Source organism: Candoia aspera, chromosome 1, assembly GCF_035149785.1.
Source record: "Candoia aspera isolate rCanAsp1 chromosome 1, rCanAsp1.hap2, whole genome shotgun sequence".
Taxonomy (NCBI): Eukaryota; Metazoa; Chordata; class Lepidosauria; order Squamata; family Boidae; genus Candoia; species Candoia aspera.
Genome location: NC_086153.1, coordinates 51084844 through 51107157, shown reverse-complemented (window position 1 = coordinate 51107157; position 22314 = coordinate 51084844). Strand labels below are relative to the sequence as shown.

The window sequence follows — 22314 nt, the reverse complement described above, 5'->3', positions numbered from 1 at the left end:
AACAACAAAAAAGTGTTTCTTATAAAAAGTGGTCATAAACTCATTGATATTCAACAGAGACAGATGCATTTGTCATGGTTGAAATAACAGATGTACCTGTATAGGAAGCAGAATATAAGATCTGGGAGCAGAACATTTGAAAACAATCTCAGGACTGTAATCAATCACAAGTTGATCATGAAACATTAATGTCATGCAATTAACAAGAACTGTGCTTCACCTTTTGGATAGTTTAAGTTCATCATTTACACACCAGTAGTGAGGCATGTTCTGCTCTATCAATTCTTTTCTAATTATTTCTGTTCTATTGAATATGTTTTATGTATTTATTTTCTGTTCAGATTGCAGCAATTTTTGTGAAAATGGCCAGGTGTTGAGCCATTACTTCTATTTCTCATCAACAAGTGATTACAAAAATCCAGTTATTTTTTTCAGTTGGTTTACTTTCTATATCTTTTGATCTTTGCTGAATAATTTATTTTAAGTTTTGGATACTCATTATTTTGTGTGTTTTTTCTTGTGCTGGTCTAAGGCCATAATAAATCACATATTAATCCACTGAGTCCATTTTTGCTAAAATTAGTGAGAAGTTTCCAACTGTACTATGTTGGGACAGGATTATACTCAGACTCAATGTCTCTTGCCTATCAAATATTTAATTTAATGTCATTTGAATTAAAGAAATGAAAATATAATTCTTGTGGATGTTTTTGCCTTTTCCCCCTGCTTCTACCCATCTTTATTTTATTTGTTGTGTTTGTGAGATGGGCAGCCATGTAAATAGATTAAATGAATGAATAGTTAAATAAATCTGTCTTTCCTGCTCCTGCTCACTTTTGAATTCAGCCTTTGGCTTGCCTTATAAGACTGTGTACAATATTTATGCCAAGAAAGTTACTTATCCTTCCATTCATAGATGCTGCACAAGTTATATTTATTTCTGCTCCCTCTTTGAAATGTTACCTTGCTTGGATCAGGGGTAGAGGCAACATCTTTCAGATCATTTTGTTCATATCCATGAATGGGATTTGGATATCAGGCAACACTGTTCCCCGCCCCCCTGCCCCCGTGCATATTGTGGTTAACTGTTTTCCTCACTTTTGTGAATACATACGTTTGGTTTTCTTTTCAAAGGTTGGTTCTGTACTGAAAGGTCATTCTGCTTCACTTGGGGCTGATGTTTCTCCTACTGCAGTTTCTGCTTCAGCCCAGGATCACTTAGCTCTTTACAGGAGGGTATCTGCTCAAGGTGATGTAGTCCGTGATTTGAAACAGAAGAAAGCAGCAAAGGAGGACGTTGACGCTGCTGTGAAACAACTCTTGGCTCTGAAAGCAGAATACAAGGAGAAGATTGGTCAAGACTACAAGCCGGGAAATCCTCCAGTTGCAACAGTTCCCATTCAGTCTTCTAAATGTGAAGTTGTCGCCACCGCCAGTGTAGGCAGCAAAGCTCTTTATGATAATGTAGCTGAGCAAGGAGAAGTGGTCCGAAAACTGAAAGCAGAAAAAGCTCCCAAGGTTAGTAAACAGATTTGTTAAGCTGCCTTAAATTGTTGTTCTCTGATTCGATCTAAAAAACCACGTGCTCCATTATAAGCTTTGAAATCTTTAGGAAGAAGTTCTTCTCTTGATCCCACCATGATTAGGGACATATCTCTTCATATATTTTCTGAGAGAAAATGTTCTCTGGATACTCCCAGGTTATAGCGATTATCCTTTTCATAATAAAAAAGCAAATATTTAACTTGGTTTTGGAAGTGTATCACTTTTTTGCTGCTGAGTTTTGGGAAGGCAGCTGTATTTTTTGTTATTAAAAATTGTATATGTGTAGGTGTGTGAATAATTTAAAATAATTTAATACTTTAATTGCATTGCTTTTATTTTATGTTTAGTAGTGGCTGTGAATGCCATTCATTGGCAAAAAGGCGGAATATAATTTCGATGGGCCTAATTTTCTTTTATGGGATGGTGGATGGAACTGACCTTCCTATCCTACTGTGATCCCTTAATCCCCTAATTTGGGAGAGAACTGAAGGACTGTACTAATAGAGTTTTAAGAGCAAGATCTCAAGAGATACCATAAGATTGTTATCTGTTTCCCCTTCCATGCAAGGATGACTGCAAGTATAAGCTAGTGAAAAACAGAAAGCATTTTAAATGTCCTAAATAAAAGAGCTTTCTGTATCAAATGAAGCAAGAGATCAAATGATTCTTTCTACTGTATGGGAAGTTAGTTTCTGGTTAATTTTCCCCACTACAAATTTGGCCATGTGCATATCTTTAAATCAGTATCAGTTTCCCCCTTTTCTGTCTTAATCCCTTTTAGGTGTGTTCTTCCATTTCTGGTTTTAGGATCAGATAGATACTGCTGTCAAGGTGTTTCCAGCTCTGCAAGCAAAAAAATTGACCAGGAGTAGAAAACTAGCAATCCGCCAGAGAGTGTCTTTCCTAGTTCAGTTCCTCCTGCTTCTTCTCCTCTATCCCTCTATACACTTGTGAGCAAAATGCTTGATTGTAAAGTAGCTAAGTTAGAACCCCTCTAAAGAGGTTTAAATCAAAGAAAGCATCAAAAGTATAATAACAGTAGAAGTAAAATAGGCTAATGCAAATGGCGGAAGTAAAATAGGCTAATGCAGATCTTTGAAAGAAGTATATAGTTAAATGATAGCAAGAATTTCTTGCTTTACTTTTAGAACGATCTTGTTTTAGTACAGTGTTACAGAGTTGCATGTCATTGCATACAAAACAGATGATTATTTTGTCCACATTGAGCAAATCTTGGATATATGTTTATATCCGTAGTTCGAACTTTAAGGGATAACAGAAATGCCTTAGTTTATAAAGTGAAGTAAGTTCACTTACTTTAGCCAGTTCACTTTAGTTTATAACATGAACAGAATAGACGTCCTGATGCGTTCTGGGCATTAGCAGCAATTCAGTTTATTGAATCTTATGTAGAAAAATGTCCTGTTGAATTATGCCCAAATCTGCCAGCCTTTCCATTCTAAAAATAAATCTAAAAAAAGCACTGTGGTTTGGAAAAAGGACATGAGCAAAACCAGAAGCCATTAATTGTTTTCTATTTAAAATGTAGGTACAGCATTTTAGATCAAAGTGAAGCATACTATGCCAATCACAGAGAATGGCTAGTTCTAAAACGTTTGTCCAAGACTTCAGAAGTCTTAACATAAGAAGCATTTATATCCACCTAATCCATAAAATGAAAGTATTTGGCATTCACGTGGATATTTGATACTGGTCTAGTTTAGGGAAACCATTGTTTGTCATTACATGAATCACAAGCTTGTGTGCTATTCTGCTCTTCCAGAGGAAGACTGATGGTTTCTGCTTTCTCTTCTATATAATAACCATTTCCAGTTGAAAAAGAATGGAGAGAGTGTCATGGCCTCAGACTCCTATGCAGGCTACTCCTCATAACAACAAATACATTTTGCCATTTCTTCTGAATGGGTTTATTTATTAATTTATTATTCAAATTTCTATTACTGCCCATCTCCCCCCAAAGAGGGGGACTCTGGGTGGAGTCCAGAGTCATTTTTAATGTCATTTTTATTCCATTCTGTTTGCAGAAAACTCTTAGAAATGTTTCTGCATTTACTGATCTGTTATATTCTCTCCCTGCCTCAGGATCATATAGATGCTGCAGTAAAAGTGCTTCTTGCTCTAAAGGCAGAATATAAACAAAAGACAGGTCAAGATTATAAGCCTGGACATCCACCTGCAGCTCCTCCTCCTCCTCCTTCTCCCTCCTTGTCTTGTGCTTCTGATCCTACTTCTTTAACTCTGAATGGTTTGACATCTTCTAGCCAAATAGATGGAAATGCTCTGTATAATAAGGTAGCTGAACAAGGCGAGGTGGTGCGGAGACTCAAAGCAGAAAAGGTTTCCAAGGTAGAATAATGATAAATATGTGTGTATGTATATGTATATGCGTGTGTGTATGTGTGTGTGTGTGTGTTGTTCCAGGCCTCATGTAAACAATGCTCTTTATTGTATAAGGTAGAATAACAGAATCAGGACTGTGTAATCTCTTCTGCAAGTCCCCACTGATGGCTTGCTCCTTCCTTCTCCCCATAATGGCTTGCTTGTGTCTTCCCCAAGGTCTACATTCCTTTATACTACCTTACCCTTCTTTACCCTATTTGGTTGTGAAATGTCTGCAAACCCAAAACTGAGTTCAGAAAACTGCAACAATGCAACATTGTCAGAGAATACCATCAGTGTATTAGCTATCTATTGCCTTTCAAGGACAGATCTAAATGGTTCCTGTCTCCACAAAGTATTCTATTTTTTATCAGCAATATTTCTCCCAAATTTCCATTTCCCCAAATATTTTAAAGCCTGAAATTGCATTCCAGAAGCATTTAACAAAATCCTATAGATTTTTGACACTATCTCTGCTTCAAAAATTATTATTTCAAGGCCACTGTTAGAGGGTAAAGCTATTTTCTTTACCTCTTCCTCTAAGGAACTTATTGTAGGCAATTGAATCCTAAAGCTTCCTGACTTACCTCTGTGTTAGAAATTTAAAAGGATTTGAGATCCAGTAATTTCTATTTTTTTCTTATGTGTAGATAGCAGTTTGTGTACATTAGACTGTCATGAGCTGCCTTGAGAGAACCTTGGTTTTGAAAAGTGACATACAGAAACTGATAACAACAATTAGGGAAAAAGATTTGCATAAAGCAAATGTCTTTCAATAAATACATTTCATTTGCATGCCACAAATCTTTTGCATAAAATAGTACAGTATGTTACTAAGATGCCCAAGAACTTATTGTTCATTTGACTGTGTGTGTGTCTGTGTGTGTCTGTAAAGAAAAGAAAGTATGCAGATGATTTTTGAGATGTTTGTGTTTATTGCTCTTTCTTGACAATATTCCCACAGGATAAAGTGGATGAAGCTGTCAAACTGCTCCTTTCCCTAAAAGCAGAATATAAAGAAAAGACTGGCCAGGACTATAAGCCAGGACAGCTACCCTCACCTCAGACATGTGACTTAAACCACCCAAAAAGCACAGGAACTGATAGTCCTGGCTCTCCAGAGAAACACGCTCTCTTTAACCAAGTTGCTCTCCAAGGAGAAGAGGTTCAGAAGTTAAAATTGGAGAAGGCAGAAAAGGTAACTGTATTAATTAGCAGTTTCTTGTACTTGAAGGGATCCTGGAATACATATCGCACTTGTTTTTATTTTTTGCTGCTATCCTATTCTTTGAAAACAAGTTGATTTCTTTTGTTACATCCTGTATTCTACTGTTCCGAAAGTACTTCAATTCAACAACCTTTGCAGTTTGCTTTAGCAAAATCAGTAATTTTGGCAACTTCTGAAAAAAAAAATCTTCAAATTTTCTCCAAAGGGTCATCAGGGAGCTATCAATTGTCACCGAAACCACTGGTCCTGACATACCAGAATAAATTGTTTTTCCATTCTCTGACTCATTCATTTTTACTGTCTGGTAATTGAGCTGTGTCATCCAGAAACATCCCACATATTTTTAAAGAATCTTAACCTTTTTTTGAGATGAATTTAGATCTTGTCCAATGTATTTCTTCAGGATTTAGTTGTACAGCAAATGTACATAACACTTGATTTTGCCATCAAATATAATATAAACAGAAAAATCTAGATTACTATTCCAAGGAATTTACAGTGTTATTTTTTATTGTGGCAGGTAGTAAAGGAAGAGTGGAAAAATGTACCTTATTTTGTTTTTTGTTTTAATTTACATTTTAATTTTTAAGACACTTCTGTGCATCTCCATGCAGTGTAAGGTATTTAAATACATTGTATACATTGAAACGTAAAATGTATACAAGATTAAACTATATTAAAGCATATTAAACTACATTTAAAGCAAATATATTAGTGGCCATAAGTAAGGGAGCTATACCATCATCAATTTTCAAATGCCAAGCAAATAAATATACTCTTAGGCTTACTTAAATTGAAATAACGTAGGTCCATCTAGGCCAGTGTTTCCCAACAGCTTAAAGTTGCCAAGGTTGAGAAACACTGATCCAGACTGATACAGTCACTGATTGGCAAGCGCTCTTTAAAATGTCAAGCAAAACATTTCTCCAACTCTCCTACAAAGGATTCTTTTATCTTTCACTTTCTTGAGTTAAGCCTGGACACCTTCTACATATAAAACGTATTTCTTTCTTTGTTTCTTTATTTCATTAGATTTAGGCATAGCCCAGCTCCAAAGGAGCTCTGGGCAACTCACAATTTAGACAGAAACAGCAACATACAAAATGTGCATAAAATAAACAGACCAGCGCCTGTATGGACAACACCATATATATACAAAAAACACTTCTAATAAGAGGACTGGATCTACCTTACTCCAAAACTGGTTGGGTTGCAAGTCCTGACGAGGAACAATGCTTACAGTATGCCTACAGAGTACCAAAATTTTATCTGCAACTCTGTAAACAAAAGATATTTTTTAATAGAGATCTTTTATATATTTACTTGAGGTAGGAGTCTGAGAACGGGCAAAGTTTTTTCACTCCTTCTGTTCACTCCTTGGTTCAGATGGCTGTGGTTTAGATGCAACAACTAATGATGCTTTTCTGAGAATCCAGAAAAGTCCCTGTCTGCATCTTCTCTATTCAAGCATTTGTTCTGTAATTTCTTCATCAATTATAATAATACATTGCATATTTGATGCAGCTAATTGCATTCTTGGTTTCTCTTTTATTGCCTATATTTCTGTGGGAATGTTGTCCTCCCAAAGGATAAGATTGATACTGCAGTACAAAAACTGCTTCAGTTGAAAGCCCAGTACAAGTTGTTAACAGGAGTAGATTACAAACCAGTTTCTGCAACTGGTGCAGAAGACAAAGACAAGAAGAAGAAGGAGAAGGAGAACAAATCTGAAAAGCAAAACAAGCAACAGAAACAGAATGAGGGACAGAAGAAAGGAATGCAGAAAGACCAAGGGAGTAATTACAGTCTCTCTTCCAATGGACCAGGGGATGGTCAAGGACCTAAGAAGCAAACAAGGTAAAAGCCTTCTTAAGATATAATACAGACACTTCTAACTATGCTGTCTCTGTTTAAATTTTATTTAGTACCAATTTATAGTCTCACCTTTGATAACAAAGTAGAGAAGGTAATAAAGACATAATGACAATGCTTGAGGTTATAATGCTTCATGAAAGAACTTTGCAACTGAAAGAGATTTTAAGGAATAGTTAAATTTTGAGGATTTTTGCTGGTTTGGCAAAAATATGGATTCTTTCCAGAAAAAGAAGCAACAGAAATGAGGCTTTTTCTGGAATTATGATGGCAAAACCAGAATTGTCCGAATATTTAGATTTTTAAAACAAACTATATACCACTAAGTATGTAGAAAATATGTTGGCAAAACCAGAGATATCAAAATATTATGCCTTTTTAAAAAATAAACTATTATGTCTAAATATGGACATTTAATTTGATCTGATCCCTTCTGTTAGCACTGAAGCTCAGGGACAAGTATTTATTTCCCATTGTTTTATATTCATGTTGTAATAAAAAGTAAACATTAAAATTTTATTTTCTATTACTGGATTATATATGTGTCATTTCATTTTTTGAGGTAAAAGGTTAAAACAAGTAAACTGTTGCTTTATTAATTCAGCAATTATTGGCCAAAATGTATTAAAAAATTTATTCCCCCTGTACTACAGGTTGGGTCTAGAAGCTAAGAAGGAAGAAAATCTAGCTGAATGGTATTCTCAGGCAAGTATATCTCAAATTTTACTTATAGTAAGATTTCCATTGGATATTTTTTCCCATGGCTTGCTTGTAAGAATTCATTAATTAGTGGAAGGTAAATTATTTTTTTAATACGCCAAATGTAACTCAAAATCTCAGTATATTTCTACTGGTTGAGATGTATTAGATGAGATCCAGATTTCATTGCTGAAGCAATAGAAAACAGTTAATTCCTGTGAATTACTGTTCAAAATGAAAAGAATATGAAATAAAAGACCTGTATCTAAAAACAAAACCCAGTTTAAAAAAATGCTACAACACTGGAATGGAAGTGAATGCAAAGTTTTTTTTTTTTTTAAATATAGTTACATTTTATAGGGCATTTGGATAATACATTTCTGATAAAAGTGGTTTCAACCCAACACAAAGTTTTCTTGAAATCAGTGAGCTATATTTAACTCTAATGCTGATTCAGTTGTATTCATAACACATATATATATGTATGTATGTATGTATGTATGTATGTATTATATTTATACCCCACCACAATCCCACATGACCCTTGGCATTTTACAGAAATACAGCAACCATTAAAACATCTGCAGTCAGTATTATTATTTTTTTTAGAAAAAGCCCCTCTATCTGTGAATGCTACTCTGTCTTTTTCTACCTTAATACTTCTTAATTATTTCGTTCCACTGTTTTATTGAACTTCTGCATACTCAGCAACATTATCCACGACTGAAGCATTCTTTTTAAAATAAAGGTTATTACAAAATCGGAGATGATTGAATACTATGATGTGAGTGGCTGCTACATTCTCCGTCCATGGGCTTTTTCAGTCTGGGAAGCCATCAAAGACTTTTTCGATAGTGAAATAAAAAAACTTGGAGTAGAAAACTGCTACTTTCCCATGTTTGTATCTCAAGCTGCATTGGAAAAGGAGAAGACACACATTGCTGATTTTGCCCCTGAGGTAAACTCAAATATTATACTAATTCTACCCTTGCCTGGAATATGCTGTAAAGATTTTAAAACACTAGTCCCAAATAAAACCAAAAAGTAGCCATGTGCATTTAAAGGAGCACATTCTTGGACTGGGCATTGAATTTAGTGGAATGCTTGTGTATCTAGGTCGCCAGTGAATGGGTACAAAAGCAATAGTACAGGAGGGTAGATCTTTTTATAACAGTATTAGTTAAACTGCACTTCCCATATTGTTAAAAATAGTTTGAGTGGGTGTGCATGCGTGTGTGTATAGATAAAACTTCTATAAAAAAACATTCTATGGTTTTTAGGTTGCCTGGGTTACAAGGTCTGGCAAAACAGAGCTGGCCGAACCAATTGCTGTACGTCCTACTAGTGAAACAGGTAACAATGAATGCTGTAAAATAACAGTAGGAAAACACTAGTTTTAACCTCCATGTGGTGTTACTGCAAGCTAGTGATGGTGGCTTTTGAAACAAGAATGGAATTGTCTTTGATTCAGACCAAGAGCTGTCAGAGTGTTGCTAAGAAGCATGCCACTTCAAGGAAGGAGATTGTTTTTTAACTGAGGCAAATTTAAGACTAGATCCATTAAAATCAATAGATCTATTAGAAATGTAATATTTAAATTATAAAATTGTATTGCCCATTTTCCTAGTTTAAAAAAATTCTATGAAGTAGGGGACAATATACAACTTAAAAAATTAAATAAGAACCTCTACAAATAAGGTGCTAAGACCAGATCAGGAGCACAGCAACATCAGTTTAACTGAAGGCCTGAGGAAACAGAGAGGTGTTAAACTGGCCCCAAAACTTACAAGGCTTAACACCAACTGTTTCTAAACGGGAAAGGAATTCTGCAACTTGGGGTGCTTGTATTAACAACGTCCGCTCTTGGAATGTCACATGGCAGATGCAGCACTCTTAGGAGGGCATCTCTACTAGATCTTACTTGAGGGACAAACGCTAAGGGAGAAGGCCCTTAGTCTATACTGACATCTTGAAAATCAACTTAATTTCAAAATAAATACCAGATTGGGTTGCACTCTTTCAAAAAATAATGTTTTTTGTGTTTTTGATTTGTAGTAATGTATCCCGCCTATGCAAAATGGATTCAGTCCCACAGAGATCTTCCAGTCAAGCTTAATCAGTGGTGCAATGTTGTGGTAAGTACAGGGTTTTACAGAGTGTGTTTTACTATTTGCTAGTTAACCAGTAATTGTTGCTCCTGCCTTCTGAGGTGGGCTGTGGACGTGCAGCTCTGCCTCTCCTTTTCATGTATCACAGGTGATGCAGTTGGTGTTCTGAATCAGTGCTTGGGCAGGGTAATGGACTTGATGAGGGCCAGTAAACTTAAACTCAGTCCAGACAAGAGGGAGATACTACTTATGGATGATGCATCTGTCCAGCTTAGTGGTGCACTGACTGGCCTGGAGGGATCTGTATTTGCCCTAAAGGAACAGGTTTGCAATTTGGAGCGCTCCTAGATCCAGGTAGTCTCTGTGGCCTGGAGTCCCTTTGATCAACTTTGGCTAATTACAAGTGTGACCTTACTTGGACAGAGACAGCCTTGCAATAGTTATTCATACTCTGGTAACTTTCCTGGTTGGATTATTGCAATGTGTTGTACGTGGAACTGCATACAATGGTCTGGAAACTTCAGTAAGTTCAAAATACCATGGCTAGGTGCTCACCAGGACTGACCAATATGAACATATTAGTCAGCTCTTCACCACCTATACTGGCTGCAGGTCCATTTCCAGATCCAGTTCAAAGTGCTGGTTTTGACCTTCAAATACCGAAAAACAGCTTAGGACCAGGTTACCTGAAAGAGCTCCGTCTCTCCTATGTACTCTCCCAAACCTTATGATCATCTAATGAGGTCCTCCTCCAGGTTCCTTCATCAAAGGAGGTGAGATGGGCCTCTGTAAGGGGGAGAGCCATACAGGAAAATCTTGGGTGAAAGAGTTTGATAAAGCTGGACACCCCCCACCCCCCCAAAAAACCCTTATCTTGATAATTTCCAAAGAGGCCTCCCTCCATGACAGCACTGACAGTAAACCCTTAAAAGGCACTCAAAGCTTTTAGCTCACAACATACGGGGGAAGCTATTCCTCAAGTGAGCAAGAACCAAATGGTGTGGAAATTTACCCATCAATTTGAGCTCCTTGGATTTAATTCAGACATCTACAGGAAGCCATCGCAGGTATTATATACTCCTGACTGGAAACCCCATATGGAAACTTGGCTGCTGCATTCTTGACACATTACAGTTCCCAAATTTTCTTGAGAGGCATCCCCATATAGAACAGCACTCTAACAGGAGGTAACCAGTATATGGCTGGAGGTGATGGTAAATGAACATAATATATTGTACCAGTGATTCAGATCATTCCCATTTAAATAGGTTTTTTGCAGCATGTGAAACCTGTATATCCCTACATTCATAAATAATAGTTCTGAGTCATGCCCAAAAGGAGTCTTTTTTATTCATTCATTTGTTTGTTTGTTTGTTTATTTGTTTATTTTTCAAATTCATATTGCCCATCTCACAAATGACTCATTAAAAGTTAATGTATCAGTGAAGATTATCATTTGAACGTTATATGAAAGACTTATTTTTGTTTTTATTAAATTGCTTTTATATTGAAGCGCTGGGAGTTCAAACATCCACAACCATTTTTGCGTACTCGTGAATTCCTGTGGCAAGAAGGACACACAGCATTCTCTACTTATGAAGAAGCAGCTGAAGAGGTACCACATGCCAAGTGATTTTGATAAAGCATTGCTTGCCTTTCAAGGCTTTCAAAGGATAATTCCGAAATATTTGCCTAAATATTACAGAGCTATTTTACACATAGAACAAACATTTTTCCAGTTTTACACATACACTGTTTTGTGTATGGTAGGTGAAGGTATATGCCTAGATCAGTGTTTCTCAGCCTTGGCAACTTTAAGATATATGGACTTCAACTCCCAGAATTCCCCAGCCAGCCATGCTGGCTGGAGAATTCTGGGAGTTGAAGTCCATATATCTTAATGTTGCCAAGGTTGAGAAACACTGGCCTGGTTATCTATTGGAGTGGGCAGACATAAAAGATTTAATCAGTCATCACCGTCCTCCTCCTCCTCCTCCTCCAGAAAGAGGCATATCTCCTCCAGGAAGCTCCTCTGACAGTAGCATCTGCAGCAGCTGCAGAGATCACATAAATGCTGCGATTACATACTTGTGTCTTAACCTTTGATGCAAGTATGTAAGCTGCAGCATTTGCCTGATGACATTACATAGGTTATCATTTTTGCCCCACATTCAGGTGCCCATGCTTTCTGGATGAGAACAATGATTTGATAAATTAAGTGCATTGTTTTTAATGCTTTTGAGAATACATGCAATGCAATCGTGAATCTAGTTGCACTTTTCTTTTCTATGCTGTGAAGTTTACAGTAATATATCCTATTGCCATGACTTGTTACTTGCTCTTCTTAGTGCTTGTAAAGTCAACATATTTTAAAACTGGATTCTGTTGAAGGTGTAAATCCTGTAGGAGAAGCATAATTGCAAAGTTAAACAAAAATCACATTCAGATTAGGCATTGGGCTTTGAAGCTCAAGGATAACTGAACATTTGATTTTCAAAAATCTTCTGCATTATTCAGTGTGATTCTGTAGTTATTTCTACAATTTAAACCTGCAATTAAAGCAAATTCTTAATCATTATTACTAGGTTTGTATGCGATTGAACATCCTTGGATTTTGTAGGACACTTCAAATGTCCTTTAACTAAATATACTTAGAAAAATAAATAGCTGCTGACTTTTTTGTTGGTAGGTATTGCAGATTCTTGATCTGTATGCTCGTGTATATGAAGAACTTCTTGCAATACCTGTTGTGAAAGGAAGAAAGACAGAAAAAGAAAAATTTGCAGGTGGAGACTACACCACAACAGTTGAGGCATTTATATCTGCCAGTGGGCGAGCTATCCAGGTACAATACCAAATTCAGTGTATACCATATATGAATGTACAGAAAGTTGCTGAATGCTTTTTATTTCCTTGTTTTGTATTATAGGGAGCAACATCTCATCACTTGGGAAAGAATTTTTCAAAGATGTTTGAGATCGTCTTTGAAGATCCCAGAATACCAGGAGAGAAGCAATTTGCTTATCAGAACTCTTGGGGCCTCACAACTCGTACCATTGGTGTTATGACCATGATTCATGGAGATAACATGGGTTTGGTGCTGCCACCTAGAGTAGCATGTTTTCAGGTAAGATTTAAAAAGTCCTCTGTTGATGCACATCTTTTGACTATGGCAATTTACCTTTTCCTTTTTTTTCCTTGCCATTTTCTAGAAAGGGATGCAGACAAACTAGGTTCAAACCATACTTGGCTACTTGTCCTGAAGTCCCACTGTCAGTTGTAGTTACTTGTCCTGTAAATTTTAGGACATCCGATGTGTCCTTAATTAAATCCTAATTAAATTTGGATTCAGTCCTTCCATAATTGGCAATTAAATTTGGCTAGAGAAAGCTATATTGCATCATTCAAGGAGGGGTACAGGGGCAACATTCTATCCGGTACCACAAGAATGCAAAGAAGGCCATGCACCATGTGTAGTGCCATCATCTCTCTGTTGCTGTGGCATCAGGGAAAAGTGCAAGTAGCTGCAACTATTGGTGTTGCTACTGCATTCTATAAATTGGCTTGAAATTTTGAGAAGTAGAGAAAAAGGGGTCTGATGTAGAGATTCTGGTTTTGTATAAAATAATCCTGATGTACATGTTGCTCTTGTCAGCAAATTGGTACGATTGCAATACTTGTTGTTGTTGTTTACTTCTCTTTATATGCTTTAATATGTAAGTGCAAATGAAAAGTAAAATTGGAATCAATTATTAACCTGAGGAAAAAGATGTTTAAAAGATACTAGTATTAGGAAAGAGACTTCTTCAGAAATGTATTAGGTTCCTAGTATGAAAGTTGAGAATGTTAAATTATATATTAACAATACTTTCTCTTTGAGCTGGGTAGAAATTATGAAAGGGAACATCATTAATAAAGGAGAAATGTGTGGGAGGATTAGTATTTGATATAGTGAAAATATTGACATCATATTTTGTTTTTCGTATCCATTTCCTTTGGATCAGATAGTTTGAGTGATTTTCCACAGTTTTTGGATTGTCTTCCTTAAAAATTATAAAATACAAATCCATCCTGCACATTTCATGTCTGTATAATATAATCCTTGCAAACAGTACATTAATTAATAGAGCTACAGTATGCAAATCTTTGGAAAACATACAAGTGTATACATGGTAGTTCTTTTCTGAAGCATATATTTTCCAGGGTCATGCAGCTCCTTTAGAAATTGCTCCTCAGACATGCAGCTGCACAACAGCTTCAATTAGTGAGGACTTCTGTCTAGCTTTATAACTACTGAATCCTTATTCAGGTCGTGATTATTCCCTGTGGTATCACTAATTCCCTTTTGGAAGAAGAGAAGGAGGCTTTGCTGACAAAATGCAATGAATACTGTAAGAGATTACACATCGCTAATATCCGTGTGCGTACTGACTTGAGAGAAAACTATTCACCTGGCTGGAAATTCAACCACTGGGAGCTTAAGGTAAATATTTTAATTCTGTTCTCTGCTGATTAATTCTTTATTGTCAGGCTTTATTCATCTATGTAATTTGGTGTTAGAAGTATATATAGAAAATAAATGTAAAAATCAGTATATACTGATAAATTGAACTTTTTCTATGAGTATGTGCCATCACCTGCTGTTTGGAGAGGAATCACCCATTCCTGAGTGTCTATGGAGTGAATGAACTTTTCCATCTGTCAATATATTATATGATACCTCAGTGCTGAGACTTGGGAAAAGTAATACCTTTGTTGGTGTAAGCAAAGTTTCATGATCTGTGTGTAGTGGAACAGGTCCCTTAATACTGGCTGTGGGTTTGGAGAATAATTTGCAGAGGATGATACATTTAGATAGGTCTAAGCCTGGGAGTCTTCATCATAACCCAAAGCAATGTTTTACTTTCCATGTTTTGCTTAAGAAATTCAAAAAAATGTGAAGAGGAGCAAAACACTCTGTGACTTTTTGATTTATAGGGTGTTCCAGTCAGGCTTGAAGTGGGGCCACGAGATATGAAGAACCATCAGTTTGTAGCTGTTAGACGGGACACAGGAGAAAAGTTGACTTTTTCTGAAAACGAAGCAGTGGACCAGCTCAGACGTGTCCTGGAAGAAATCCACACTAACCTTTATAACAGGTTAAACTTGGGGGTGGGGGAAAGAGAGTGTGCTAGAATGAAGAAGATAAATAAACACCATCTGCTGTCCTATCACATGATTTCAGGTGTATAAACTAGACTTGTGGATAATAAATGAAAGATAAGAAGAGAACCAGATAAGGGCACTTGAATTCCAGTCAGAAGATTTGCAGAAGAAGTCAGAAGAACTTGCAGAAAACAGTTGGTCTATCTCTGAAATTCGCACAGTCCAGAGAAGAAGTAGAATGTTCTGATTGGTCTTCCATATAGCTGGAGATCACATACTGTTGGACAGGTGCCGTAATGGCAAGGATGCACTCTGGGTCACGGACAAACAGCTCTCTGCAAGTCCAAGTCCGGAGAGCAGGACCTGCCCTGCAGGGCGTGCATGCTTGGGAGACTGATTTAATTAAAAAATTATTTAAGGAATTTTAGCCCTTAGCTGTTCAACGCTTTGTACACCAGTTCCTTAAATCTGACTTGATAGCAGACTGACAGCCAGTGTTGATCCTTTTAGCACAGATGTAATACACCTATAGTAAAGTACCCAATCAGTAGTCTAGCAGCTGTAATCTGTACTGGTTGTACTAAATACTTCTGTAGAATGAGACTTGGTTACACTTTTATATGGGACTGTCTTGTAAATTTAATAGATGAAAAGAATTGAACGTATTAACTTCAGGTGCATATTCAAGAAAATTTGAATATGAGAGAATTATAGAAGATAGCTTGACTTTTAAACAATCTGGTTCAGTACACTTATACGATATGTGTTCATTAATACATTAATATTGTATAAGTGTACTGAATGCAGGGCCGCAACTGGGGGGGCAACTGGGGCATGTGCCCCCGGCGCTGCACTGGTGGGGTGCCAAAATGAGTGCTGGGGGGGGCGCCAAAGTGGGTGCGGAATCCATGTTTTCCCCGGGTGACACAGTTGTGGCCCTGACTGAATGAACACATTCAGTACACTTATACAATATGCGTTCATTGGACTGAATGTTTTCTTTCTCTTAGAGCTGCTGAAGATCTTAAGAGTCATATGGTGGTGGCCAATTCAATGGAAGAGTTTCAGAAAGAGCTTGATTCAGGAAAGGTAAATAACTTGCCATTGCAGTGGGGCTTAGAGTCCATTCCTATGCATTTTTACAGACCTAGTGAACATAGTAAATGCAGTAAAACATGCATTCATGTTTTTTTTTAAAGTAAATTAAGTTATGTGTAAGTGCTGGGGTTCTGGAAGCTTTCTTGATCCTGGAACAGAATATTCTGGAGAATTCTGAAATGTTCCATTTCCCTCCAAACCTTGAGTCACTTGTTGAGATGGGTGGCTATAGAAATCAAATAAATAAATAAATAAATAAAGCTCAGAAATCAAATCAAATCAATAAAGCTCCTCCCAGACTGTGCTGTTGTAGTGTGCAGTTTACTAATTTCCAGAGGTAAATTGTCAGAACTGGAATGGTGCAAAAGTGTTGTAGGGGTGTCCTGGCCCTGAAACAGAACTTGGAATACAATGTCTGGAATATCTCCAACTGCTTCAAGTTGGGAGGATTTACTTCTGGGAGCCACAAAACATCCCCTGGAACATCACGATGCAGAAGGAAGTTTGGCAGGTCTGGAGAGAAACTAAACATTTTGGAGTTCCCAGAATGCTCCAGTCCAAGAACAACACATTTTATGCATCCCTGGTCAGGACATTTGATCCACATAAACCAGTTCAAGAATTGCAGATTTTGTTGTAAAAACTCTACAGTGTTTTTAATTAGAAATGTAGAAGAACAAATAATGTTTAATCAAAATTCCTGTCATGTGATAAAATTTATATGACAAGCCAACAGGTTGATTGTTTAGTTATTCATTTTAAAATGTGTTTGTTCGTTTATTTTTTATCCTTCCTTTATTATTTTTATAAATACCTCAAGGTGGCGAGCATACCAAATACTCCTTCCTCCTCCTATTTTCCCTACAACAGCTACCCTGTGAGGTGAGTTGGGCTGAGAGAGAGTGACTGGCCCAAGGTCACCCAGCCGGCTTTCATGCCTAAGGCGGGACTAGAACTCACAGACTCCTGGTTTTTAGCCCGTTGCCTTAACCATTAGACCAAACTGGCTCTCATCTATTAGGCTTAATTAATACAGAAGCTGCAGTTAGCCGTGCTGAGTATTTTCTCTGAAATGAGTTCCTGTCAACCATTTTCCTCACCAGAGTGCTAATTCTGGGCTATAGGACATCTTGATGATAGAGAGATGTTTTTCTTTTGTCAGAGCGGCAGTGGAGGTGAACTATGGCAAGGAGGTGAACTTACAGCAACTTTCTAAGAAATATAACATAGGAGTTGCAACCACTTTCATTCCCTCTGCCTTTTCAAAACATATGTAAAGGTCAATGCTGTCACCCCACCATTAGAATACTTAAGGACAACTGTCTTGCTTTATCAGCAGAAAAAAAACAACAGCAAGTTGAATGTCTGATCAGACTGTGTAATAAATCTAATGGGAATAATTGTAAAATAATTTAAAATTATATAATTAATGCATTCAGTTCATAGAACACAGTGCTTGCGTCAAGAAACTATTTCTATCTGATTTTAACAGAGATCATCAAGTGCATGCAAAGATCTCAAATGACAAGAGGTTATTGGAGCTGATACGGTACAGCAATAAAACACTTTTCATTGCAATAAAATATTGCCCTTGGTTTACAATATGCAAAGTACTCTAAGGCAGTAGTGACCTATTTGGCATAGCGTGTAAAAAATACACTAACTTACTTTAGGTTAAAGAATAGCTTTGACAGTGTTATAGGTAGGTAGGTAGGTAGGTAGGTAGGTAGGTAGGTAGGTAGGTAGGTATGCACGTATGTATTCCTTCAATTTATAAGGCCACCTCAATTAGAATTCATTAGATACAATATTCCCAATAGATAGTGTGATATACAGTGGTAAATAATTGTATTATATCTTCAAGTACGTTTCTAGTTCTCTCAAAGACTAAACTGCTATGTAGTCCACAGAATGTATTACAGTGAGTAGGGGTTTCATATAATCTGGTACTGCCAGTTATTCTACTGTAAAGCTCTTGATAGGTACTGAGACATTTATGTGAGTGTAATATTTTTCTTTATGGTTGTTTAGGATGGATTTTGTTATTTATAAATGGTTTTCTTTGAAATTCACACAGTTCTTTGGTTGGTTGTATTTCATGGCATGTCTCCAAATTTACTCTGAGCAGATTTGGGGGGAAGTGCTGGAGAGATGCAGGGAAGAATGGACAGTTTGATCCACTAGCTCTGTTCTGTTCCATTGACAGATGTAGATAGAGCTTTTGTGTACTCTGATTTTGAATCAATTTCTGTTTCTGTCAATTTAGGATTTATATAAATTGGAATGAATCTTGGTCACAAAATTAAACTGAATGACAAGAAATTATTAACTTTTCTACGTACTAGATATGGGTTTGTTAAATTTCAAATGTAGCAAATGCATGTAAAATTTTTATGACTGGAAAACAAACACTATGTAATACACATTTATTGAAAAGTAAGCAGTCATGAAATCTGAGAACCTGTAATGCTTTCTCTGTTCTCAGGGCATGCATAAGTGGTAACCTCGGTAAAATTGATGAGAGCTACAGCATTCAGTGAACATTGTATCTCAGAATACTAAAAAATATTGAAAATAATAAAGAGGTTTTTCTTTTCATTGTTAAATGTAAAAGATAAACTTTATGTTGTCCTATTACATCTGGAAAACGCATTGAAAGTTTTGAGAAAACACTGAATGAATCTAATCAGTTGTCTATGTACTGAATATACAAAGAAAATTTATAAGCAAGATGGAGTCAGTGTGATTTCTTTTAAGATAGTTGGAGGAGTCACTTTAGCTCTTTGGTATTGCAAATCTAAATAGACAACCACTAAAGCAATAGAGGTTATTACATTTTAATAAAACTTTATTTAAAAATAACTCTGGTTGCATGAACTTTAAAATACATGTATGTTCTCTTATTTCAGATAGTGCAGATTCCTTTCTGTGGAGAAATAGAATGTGAAGATTGGATCAAAAAAACAACTGCCAGGTAAGAGAGTTGTGTTATGTAAATGAGTGAAAGAGAAAGAGATTTTAGAATATATATTTTTCAGTTACAATATATTTTATGCATTATGAAAACATTACGCAGTTTGAAAACTAGTAAGAAAAGTTTGCAAAAACTTGCATGTGTGACCAATATAAAGAATTAGCTCAAGAAAAAACTGATCTGTGTGAAACGATGGTGACATGCTTTGTACAGTGGTGAACATAAGCAGTGCCCTGCTGGATTGGACCCCTGGCCCATCTCGTCCAGCAGTCTGTTCTCATAGTGGCCAACAAACTGCACAAAGAAGCCCAGTAGTCTCCCAGCAGGTGGCCTTCAGAGGCAGTCGCACAGCCATCAAGGCTAATAGTCATTGATCCCCATGACTTCCATGAATTGGTTCAACCCTTTTTTGAAGCCAGCCAAGGTTGACTGGAAGTGTAGCCTCAGTGAGTGACCATGATCCTTGGAGGTTTTTCACACGAATATCCATTGTCCCACTTGATTGGTAGTCACTGAGGAAAGACAGGATCAAAACGTTGGTGTAATCTATATTGAGCTCGTTTGGTATTAGATACATCTTCCTACCAATTGAACAGTAGACTATTCCTTTAACTTAGCAATCAACTTCTACAACTCTGTGCAAAAATTCTGACCTTTATGCTGTTTGGGAGAATGTAATTGATTTGCTTTGCTTAAAGATGTTTTAACTTTTGCATGGCAAGCACAAACTAGGTCGTACATGACAACTTCTATCTCACAAGTATAGGCCGGTTCAAATTAAATTAGCTGGGAATTTTACCAAATTGGGAATTTTACAAAACTGTTTTCTGTTTCAGAGATCAAGATCTTGAACCAGGTGCTCCATCCATGGGAGCAAAAAGTCTCTGCATCCCCTTTAAACCACTGTGTGAGCTGCAGAATGGGGCAAGATGCGTCTGTGGCAAGAACCCTGCGAAGTTTTACACTCTCTTTGGACGAAGTTATTAAGCTGCTGTTGGAAATGCTGGTTTCCTTATGTTTCAGTCAACTTTTTAAATTAAAGACTGAGATGTTCCCTGATACTATCCAGGTTTTTGTTGTTACTTTTTAAAATAGCAATTAACAAAGCCATAGAGAGTCATACCCCTTCAGTGAAACCTGCAGTATTGCACAAACCTTTCTGTATACAGAATCTCTATAATAAATAAGTATTGTCATCTATCACTTGGCCTCTCTTTTGTACTCACCTATCTACTGGGTAATCATAGAATCAGAGGTGGAAAGGGGCTTTGAGAAGACCTAATAGAACCTCCTGCTCAGTGTAAGGGCCACTAGAGAATCTGACTGAGACCATTCAGTCTCCATTTAGAATTCACTGCCTCACATGGTAGCCTGTTCTAGTGGCTTACTGTTCATAGAGTCAGAAAGTTCCTTCTGACATCTAACCTGAACCTATGTTCTTGTAGTTGTAATCCACTGTTTCTGGTCCTGCTCTCTGGGTAATATAGAAGAAGTTCACTCCTTCTGTAGGACAGTATTTCAGATACGAAGACTACTCTGGTATTCTGTCTCCCCTCAGTTGTCTTTTCAGTAGGCTAAATTGACCCAGATTTTTTAACCACTCCTCATAGAACAGTTAGATACCAAGACTCCTTACCATCTTGGTAGCTGTCTCAATAGACTTCCTCTGGATTTGCTCCAATTCCTTACTTTTTGAATATATTATGCAAATGAAATGTATTACCAAAGTTTGTATGGTGATATACTTGAACATTTTTAAACCAAAGATTTCTCTGTATCTGTTCCTGCATCAGAGTCATGTGTTGCGTATAACAGAGTCAAATGCTATATTTCATTACATTACAGTATATCATTAGTGTAAGTTCAATACATTGTTCAGGGAGTGAATGGTAGATGACAAATGATCAATTTCTGAAAAGTCAAGAATCTCAAAAATCATGTCAGCACTAACATCTTGAATACGTTTATTTATACATTATTACAAACATATGTCACAGGTACATAATAACTAGTTCGAAACCAATTAACAAAATACATAAAATCATAAAACATAATATCAAAGAAATAAAGTACAGTGTGTCCTAACAGCCAGGAACCACGCTGAGACAAGGAATAGGTCTCTAGTGTTTTATTACTGCTACGTTAGACAGAAAATCCTAACAAACTGAAGAAGCGTGGGAAAAACCCAGACAGATAAACCCCAAAAGTCAAGGCGGGTCTGATCTGTGTCTCTTTGAATGGCTGCTTAACTCCTCAGTACTACGCATGCGTTTTCCCCCCTGGATAGGAGCTCCCTCCTGCTCACCATCAGTACTCATGACATCACCCTCCCCTCCAGATTCACATTCCATTTCAGCCCTCTCCCAGAGTTCCTTCCTTCCTCTAGGGTCTCATGAGATTCCATCTTCCCCTCCAAGTTCCCATGGGAACTGGGCAATGATGGAAATTCTTCAAAGGAAAACTCCTCCAAGGACGAATCAGTGCTGTTCTCCAGGTCTGATAACACTTCTGGCCCAGGTAGCTGCTGCTGGAAAATAGCTAGATAATTAGAAGATTCTTCCCCCTTCCCCCTTGGGAAATGCAAGCCGGAGGTGGAGGGCTGTGGCTCCCCCTGCTCCTCTCTCTCTGGCCTCAGAGCCTCTGGCGGGGGTGGAGTTTGCCAACTTATGAACTCCCCTGCTTGGGATTCCTCTGCTTGCTCAGTCAAGTGAGGAATCTCTGGTAGAGTGCGAGGCTTGGGTTTGTGAGGGAAAACTGATGGAATCGTTGAACCAGCGCTGGTGCATGCACAACTCTGGCATTTTCCCACATGCGCTCTTCCTCAGGGTACCCTTTCCAGTGTATTAAATATTGGATGCCCCTTCCCCTCCTCCTAGAGTCCAGAATTTCCTCGACTTCGTATTCTTCCTCCCCCTCCACAATTACTGGAGGTGGGGGGGCATTTGGCTAGCAAGGCTCTGTGAAAGACTGGATGGATTTTCATGGATGCTGGCAGCTTTAAGCGATAAGCCACTGGATTTATCTGCTGTACCACAGTGAAAGGGCCCACAAACTTAGAGTCCAACTTCTTGGCCTGGTAGAGGTCAAAAACTTGGTAGAGAGCCACACTTTGTCTCCTACTGCAATCGCTGGCCCCTCTTGTCTGTGAGCATCTGCAGTTCTCTTGTAAGCACTCTTTGCCCTGTTCAGCTGCTCCTTTAACAATTCCTGTGCGGCTTGTCGCTCTTTAAGAAAATCAGCCACGG

The 22314-nt window shown here is 37.4% G+C and overlaps 1 protein-coding gene across 4 annotated transcripts in view; it reads left to right on the top strand.

Moving 5' to 3' along the window:
- Window positions 1-20269, top strand: part of EPRS1 (glutamyl-prolyl-tRNA synthetase 1) — a 45942-nt gene extending 25673 nt beyond the window's left edge. For 2 of the 4 annotated variants that reach the window (XM_063303607.1, XM_063303598.1), the window contains 16 exons: window positions 1135-1518; window positions 3649-3912; window positions 4910-5143; window positions 6762-7030; window positions 7699-7750; window positions 8493-8702; window positions 9025-9097; window positions 9800-9879; window positions 11366-11467; window positions 12542-12697; window positions 12782-12979; window positions 14162-14335; window positions 14830-14990; window positions 16008-16086; window positions 19005-19069; window positions 19906-20269. In XM_063303607.1, coding sequence (XP_063159677.1) covers window positions 1135-1518; window positions 3649-3912; window positions 4910-5143; window positions 6762-7030; window positions 7699-7750; window positions 8493-8702; window positions 9025-9097; window positions 9800-9879; window positions 11366-11467; window positions 12542-12697; window positions 12782-12979; window positions 14162-14335; window positions 14830-14990; window positions 16008-16086; window positions 19005-19069; window positions 19906-20056 — 2652 coding nt within the window. In that variant the 3' untranslated portion in view covers window positions 20057-20269. The remainder of the gene's footprint in view (window positions 1-1134; window positions 1519-3648; window positions 3913-4909; window positions 5144-6761; window positions 7031-7698; window positions 7751-8492; window positions 8703-9024; window positions 9098-9799; window positions 9880-11365; window positions 11468-12541; window positions 12698-12781; window positions 12980-14161; window positions 14336-14829; window positions 14991-16007; window positions 16087-19004; window positions 19070-19905) is intronic. The other 2 variants (XM_063303625.1, XM_063303616.1) reach the window with 1 other exon arrangement.
- Window positions 20270-22314: the final 2045 nt, after the last annotated feature.